Consider the following 7513-nt stretch of genomic DNA (forward strand, 5'->3'; position numbering starts at 1 on the left):
CCTGGGCTTGAGCTCAGGGCCTGAGCACTGTCCTTGGACTTTCTCAAGGCTAGAACTCTACCACTTGAGCCTCAGCACCACTTCTGGCTTTTATCTATGTATGTGGTACCGAGGAATCGAACCCGGGTCTTCATGCATGCTAGGCAAGCACTTTAACCACTAGGCCAAACTCCCGGCCCCACAAATTAAATTCTTAAAAAAAAGTTCTGCTTCTTCCCTCATCCACTTGAAAGCTTCTAGACCACTACTGTAAATACTTGTAGGGTTAAAGAATGAATCCCAGGTACTCAGGAGGCTGAGATCTCAGAATCACGGTTCAAAGCCAGCTCAGGCACTAAAGAACGCAAGACTTATCTCCAATTAAACAATAGAAAACTGGAAGTGGGGCTATGGCTCAAGGAGTAGGGTGGTAGCCTTGAGGTGAAGAGCTCAGGGACAACGCCCAGGCCCACAGTCCAAGCCCCATGACAGACAAAAAAAAAAAAAAAAAAAAAAAGAAAAAGGAAGAATAACTTATGATTCTATAGACGTAATGTTTTATTACGTAGATTATTATGTAGCTAGGACTATAGGCATGAGCCACCAGAATCCAGTTTCCTATACTTTTTTTTTCTTTTTTTTCCAGTCCTGGGCTTAAGCTCAGGGCCTGAGGACTGTCCTTGGATTTTTCTCAGCCTAATTTTGATTATGTTCTAAAATCTAAGTGCCAGTGATTATACAGAGATACCCTACCTGAATACTTGTTTGTTAAACATGTCATTTGAAATATGATGTAAAAATCAATGTCAATAAATTCTTTAATAAAAAAAAAGAAAGAATTGAGCTGATGCCAGTGGCTCATGCCTAGTTATGCAGGAGGCTGAGACCTGAAGATCAAGGTTGAAGTCAGCCTGGGCTAGAAAGTCCATCAGACTCTTATCTCCAATAAACTACTTGGAAAAAGCCGGAAGTAGTACTGTGGCTCAAGTGGTAGAACACTAGCTTTTACCAAAAGAGGCTCAGGTATAGTGCCCAGGTGAGTTCAAGCCCCAGAACTGGCACAAAACAAAGAGGGAATTGAAGCCCAAACAGCATGAACAAATCTGTGGGTATATCAGTGGGAGAGAACACCTAAGCCACAATTACAGGTGTCAGAAACATACCAGGACCAGAACAAGGAAATAAAACCAAGGGAAAAAGGAGGATCAAGTAAGTAGTAACAATGTAGATAAAGTTAGGACTACTTACTTGGGAAAAAAAATACTAGTTACAAACTTTGGAAGTCCAAGAACAGAAAAATAAACAAATAGCAACATTAAGTGTGAGAACTACAAAAGCAACCTAGAATTTTAAGGATACAGTGTACTTAAACACCAATTGGACTCAACTCCACTGGGGCTGTGCTTCTCAGGGTGGCCTGGAAACTTACCTCTTAGGATGTGCTGTTTCTCTGCCAGTCCCAGAGGCCCTAGAACTCAGAGGCCCTGGAACTCATTCTGTCTGAAGTATTAATCATATATTCACTGACAATAGATGAAATGAACAATGAAGTAAGAAAATGCTTTCTCCATATGTATATAACAAAGGATACTGCCATCAATACAGAGTATCTTAAAATCAAGTTTTAAAGTACTCAAAAGTAAAATAGGGGGAAAGCCAGAAACATAACAAATAAACAGATATACTCTACTTATTTGCACTGGGATAAGCATATGTTTGTAAAAGTACAGAAAGTGATCTAAAAGACTACATACCCGTGTGTGTGTATGTGTGTGTATGTGTGTGCACACTTACACATGCCAGAACAGGGGCTTAGTTTTTTCACTCATAGCTGGCAATATACCATTTGAGGTATATTTTCATTAAGGCATTTTTTTTCTTCTATTACATGATGCGCCTTTTATTTCTCTAACATTTCTAGAAGGAAGATGACCACTAAAGCGTTTTGCTGGCTATTCGGAGATGCAATCTCTAGCCTCAATCCTCAGATTTTATCCTTCTGAGTAGTAGGGTTATAGATGTTAAGCCATTGGCACTCAGTTGGATTAGTAATAGCTTTTTTGGTAGTTTAGTAAAGATAAGAATTTCACAGAGGGCCGGGAGTTTGGCCTAGTGGTTAAAGTGCTTGCCTAGCATGCATGAAGACCCGGGTTCGATTCCTCGGTACCACACACATAGATAAAAGCTGGAAGTGGTGCTGAGGCTCAAGTGGTAGAGCTCTAGCCTTGAGAAAACCCAAGGACAGTGCTCAGGCCCTGAGTTTAAGCCCAGGACTGGCAAAAAAAAAAAAAAAAAAAAAGAATTTCACAGAGGGCTGGGAGTTTGGCCTAGAGGTGGAGTGCTTACCTGGCATGCATGAAGCCCTGGATTCAAGTCCACATTTACAGAAAAACCCGGAAGTGATTCTGTGGCTCAAGTGGTAGAACATTAGCCTTGAGAAAGCTCAAAGACAGTGTCCAGGCCCTGAGTTCAAGCCCCAGGACTGGGAAAAAAAAAAAAAAAAAGGCAGTCGAGGTGGCTCATGCCTATAATCCTAGCTACTCAGGAGGCTGAGGTCTGAGGATCGAGGTTGAAAGCCAGCCCCGGCACTAAAGACTGTGAGACTTTTATCTCCAATTAACCACTAGAAGACCGGGAGTGGCACTGTGGCTCAAGGGGTACGGTAGTAGCCTTGAGCTGAAGAGCTTGGGGACAACACCCAGGCCCAAAGTTCAAGCCCCACAGCTGACAAAACAAAACAAAATATCCCATAGACTTTCCTGCCCAGGCTAGCTTCACACTGTGATCCTGGGAGCTCAACCTCCTGAACAGCTAGGACTAAAAAAGTAATCTACCAGTGCTGGCTCCTATACTTTTATTTATTTTGTTTGTATGGGGCTTGAACTGGGGGTACGAGAACTGTCCCTGAACTCTTTTGCTCAAGGTTAGCATTCTCCACTTTGAACCACAGTGCCACTTCTGGTTTTCTACTAGTTAATTAGAGATGAGAATCTCACAGACTTTCTTGTCTGGGCTGACTTTGAACTGTGATCCTCAGATCTCAGCATCCTGACTAGCTAGCTGCCAGAATCTAGTTTCCTATACTTTTCTTTCTTTCTTTTTCTTTTTTTTTTTTTTTTGCCAGTCCTGGGCTTAAGCTCAGGGCCTAAGGACTGTCCTTGGATTTTTCTCAAGGCTAGAACTCTACCACTTTAGCCTCAGGAACACTTCTGGCTTTTTCTAAGTATGTGGTACCGAGGAATCGAACCCAGGTCTTCATGCATGCTAGGCAAGCACTCTACCACTAGGCCAAACACTCAGCCCCATCCTATACTTTTCTAAGAGTTTACTTAGTCACTTTTATTTGCACTGATATCCTAACGTGGCTGGAACTGTGTCCAAATAAGCAGGCAATAGCTTTCCCCATTGTATGGGAATGCTAAACCCTCAAACAGAGCCTCCTGTGACTGACTGCACATGAGATCAGCCCTCCAACCTGGGTTTCCTGGTTTCATAAAGTAAGGCTACCAGGAGAGCCCCTCCTGAGACTGTAGAGAACATGTAGTCACAAAGGACTCAGGGACTGAGTCACACTTCAAGGAGACCTCTCCTAGCTGGTGGGAAGCAAGGGAGCACGCGCACTGGGTACTGACCACAACTGGGGGACAGCAGGCCACTCAGGTAGGGGAAGCTCACTCTCCTCAGCTCATCCAGCTTCTCCTGCAGCTTGCGCACCTGGCTATCAGAACGGCTGACCCTCTGCCGAAGACTCTTCAGCTCACCATTCTTCTTTTCTACCTGTTCCCTCAGGCAGCACACCTGGCTCTTGTTCTGCCGAGAGGAGAAGCAGTAGGAGTGTAGTGAGTCGATGAGCTTGCAGGCCCCAGATGCTGACAGGATAACCTCATTGATGGACATGGGGCTAGCGTCACTGTGCTCACTCTGCACGGCTTCTGCAGCTGGCTTTGGGGTGACATCGTTTGGAGGGGCAGAGGAGCTCTGGGAAGGCTTCTGAGGTGTTGCTGTGAGTGATGAATTTGGAGGGCTATGAGCTACACTCTTGTCAGGCCCCAGGTTACTCCCACTGCAGCTTGGCTCCACATCTCTCTTCGGTCTCTTTCGGTCTATAGGATCTCGAGGGACAGATGGCCTCTCTCGAGTATGCTTGGAGGAGAAACTGTAAGAGTGAAGAGAGCCTATAAACTTGCAAGCCCCAGACCCTGGAGGGGTAAAGTCCTCCATGGAAATACCACTCTTATCTGCCCCGCTCATGTCCGTAGAAGAGGTGGCATTTTGGTGGCCAGCCTCTGCAGCAGACATTTCTACCTCTGCCTGGCTGCCCACCACTGGAGCGATCATTCTGTCTCCTGAAGTTCTTTCCGAAGACTGCTGCTCCTGCTCCCAACTGACAGCAGTGGTGGCCTCAGGTGTGGTGTCACCTTGCAGAGCAGGTCGCTTCAACTTGCGTGAGTCTGGCCTGGCCATTGGGTTTTCACCAGAGGAAGAGGGGACTGCGGCTCCTCTCCCAGATGTGCTGTTTGTGTGTCCCCTCATGCTCCCAGAGGCCTTGCTGGTATCCTTTCTCCTAGCCCGGCCATGGCCTCCAGACCCTCTCTTACTCTCTGAGAGGTGGAAGATGGAGGGGACCGCAGTGGGCTTGAGTAGGCGGTGCTGGTCCTCCAGCCTTTTGGAGAAGCTGTCTTTGGTGAAATGTTCGCTACAGAGGAATGAGTACTTGGTAGGAGTCCAGTTTTCCCTCTGCACAGCTTTTAACCACTGGATCAGGCGTTTTGAGTCCTTTAAGGGGAACCTGTGGGACAAATGACACAAATAATTAGAAATGATTAAATGTCTCTGCCTGGTGAATGAGGCTGAATCTGGCAAAAGAATTTCATCTGAATTTTGAAAACAATGAAACTTTTAAGAAGGGGAAAAAGGGCAAAGGAGTTTTACAAGGGGCTGGGTTTTTTGGTGGGGATACATTATATGCACATATAAAAAATATCATCACGAATCCCCCCTGTCTCCTATAAAACTGAAACAAGTGTTTTTTGCAAGCATCTAAACTCATATTGACTTCATCTGCTTAAACATAATTTGATAAGGCCCTTAAGACTATCTTTTATTACAAGTCATTACTGGAATGGAAAAAAAAAGAGGAAAGTCTCCTGCTTTCCCCTTCAGGAGTCCAAGCCGCTGGGCAGCTAGAAGTGAAGGACACCAGTGTTCCTGGCTGTGGCAAATGAGTATAGAGGATACATGTGGACAACAGGAAATAACTCTGAGAAGCTGACCGGCTACTGGCCCTGCTGGTACCTAGAAGGCAAGACTAAGGTCATTAAAACCAGGATTGCATCCAGGTTTACCAAACCAGGTATCCAGCCTGGTGTCAGCCCCAGTGTGTCCCAAGCGGCTGAGGACATGGAGACAAGCTCTAGACTAGGACTTAAAAAATTGTAGTTCCTTGATCCTCTGTGTTCCCACCACAAGAGTCACCCAGGCTGGATGAACATTATTCCGAGCGAAATAAGCCAGTCACAAGAGGATAAGTACTATATGTACTTCAACCAACACAGTAGGATACTTATACAGGATGCTGAGAATAGTCAAATTTATATAGACAAACTAGAATAGTTGTTGCCAGCAGGTGGAGGAGGGAGAACTGGAGATAGTATTTTGGCTTCATAAGATAAGAGTTCTAGAAATGGATGGTAGTGATGGTTATTCAATAATATGTATGCATTTAGTCCCACTGAACTGTAAGCCAAAAATATTTAGGAACAGAGCACTAGTGTCTCATATCTGTAATCCTAGCTACGCAGGAGTCTGAAGATGGTTGTTTTTTTTTTTTGGCCCATCTCAGGGCTTTGTTTCTAGGCCTGAGCTCTGTCCCTGAACTTCTTTTGCTCCACTCTACCACTTGAGCCAGGAGCTATTTCCCACTTTTTCTGAGTAATTTCTTGTAGGTAAGAGTTTCACAGGGCTGGCTTTGAACGGCAGTTCTGAGTAGCTAGGATTAGAAGCATTAGCAACAAGCACATAGCCCATGAGATTCTTATTTCCAATTAACTACCAAAAGGCAAGAAGCAGACCACTGGCAAGTGGTAGAGTGCTAGCTAGGCTGGAGCAATAAAAAACCAGGGACAGTGCCCATGCCCTAAGGTCAAGCCTCAGGACTCTGACTCTGGCTGACTCTCTCCCACTCTCTCTTACACACACACACAAGGGCTAAAGTGCCCGACTAGCAAATGCAAGAATTTTATGTGGATTACGCCATAATCTAGTCTCTTGAGATTCTGAATGTCATTTCTTCTTTATTATCTATGAAAGGTAATTTTATAATCACGTCTTCAATGGGACAAGGTACGTATTTAAGAAAACTCAGACCAACGACCCACACTGGGAGGCCGAAGGCGGCCGCAGTGGCCAGGATGGGTCCCAGCGGGAGGGCCTGGCAGATCCTCTGCCTCCTTTCTCGAGGCTTTAGGCGCCTGCCTCCTAGGGACCCCCAGCCTGGACATCCTTTGCCCTCTGCCATGCCCAGTGCGGCCTTTCTCGCAACGTTTCGCCTCCTTTTCACCGCCGGTCGTGGGCCTCGGGCGGCGCGCCAGGCGGCGGCGGCGGCGCCCCGGCAGCCGCGGACCCTCCCTCACGGTTCTTCGGGTAAACTGACGACCCGCGAGTTCGGGCGAACGCCGAGAACTTTCAGTCCACAACACGTGCCGGTTCCCATCTTTGAAACTGGGACGGAAGCGCGGGCCGGGCCCGGAGGAGCCCCTCGCCCGCCCCGGCCGGCACGGCCGCGGACCCCGGCCCGGGCCGAGGAAGGGAGCGGAGCCGCGCCCGCGGGACCACCGCGCCGTCCGCGCCTCCCGGAGCCGCGTCCCCGGAGCCCGCGAGGGGAATTCGCCCGAGGACGCGCCTTTCCGGATCGCCCTGCGGGGCCCGGGGACCCGAGGGGAGCCCGCAGGACCCGCGTAGGGGCCGGGGCCCGGTCGCTGCGGGAATTACGCGGTGCTCGGGGGCCTCCCGGCAGCGAGCGGCGCGGCTGCGGTGGCCCGGCTCAGAGACCGCGGCCGGGCCAAGGTCACACAGCGCCCGGCCGACGCCTTCCGGGCCCCCCGCCCCGGCGGCGGGCGCGCGGCCTCAGTTTCCCCGGGCCCGGCGGGCCGGGGCGGGGGCGTGGCGGGCCGCGTACCTGTGGAAGGAGACGGCGCGCTTCTCGCCCTTGCCCTGACGGTTGGAGCAGTTCACGGCCGCGCAGCAGATCACCATCGCGGGCTCCGGCCCAGCGCGCCGCCGGGCTCTGGCCCTCGCCGCCCCGCCGGTCCGGCCCGCCCCGAGGGAGCGCGGCGACACGGCTCGGGACGTGGGCCGCGGCTGCGCCGTACGGCAAGATGGCGGCGCGCGGCCCCCCGCCCCGCGCCGCGCCCGGGCGGCCGGGCTTCGGCGTGGGGCCGCGGGGCGTCGCGGCGGCGGCGGCGGGCGGGCGGAGGGGCGCCGGGCGGGCGGGCGCGGGAGCCGCCCCGTGGGGCCAGTCCGTCCGGCGACTCGC

At 50.1% G+C, this 7513-nt stretch overlaps 1 protein-coding gene across 3 annotated transcripts in view; it reads right to left on the reverse strand.

Annotated features, from left to right (window-relative positions):
* Window positions 1-7321, reverse strand: part of Thap4 (THAP domain containing 4) — a 38683-nt gene extending 31362 nt beyond the window's left edge. Inside the window, exons 1-2 of one of the 3 annotated variants that reach the window (XM_090355198.1) lie at window positions 7157-7321; window positions 3612-4768 (exon numbers count right to left, since the gene is read on the reverse strand). In XM_090355198.1, coding sequence (XP_090211324.1) covers window positions 3612-4768; window positions 7157-7233 — 1234 coding nt within the window. In that variant the 5' untranslated portion in view covers window positions 7234-7321. Of the gene's footprint in view, window positions 1-3611; window positions 4769-6356; window positions 6689-7156 lie in introns of those variants that run through there. The other 2 variants (XM_090355197.1, XM_090355199.1) reach the window with 2 other exon arrangements.
* Window positions 7322-7513: the final 192 nt, after the last annotated feature.

This window comes from Megascapheus bottae, chromosome 21, assembly GCF_031878675.1.
Source record: "Megascapheus bottae isolate mThoBot1 chromosome 21, mThoBot2.hap1, whole genome shotgun sequence".
Classification (NCBI taxonomy): domain Eukaryota; kingdom Metazoa; phylum Chordata; class Mammalia; order Rodentia; family Geomyidae; genus Megascapheus; species Megascapheus bottae.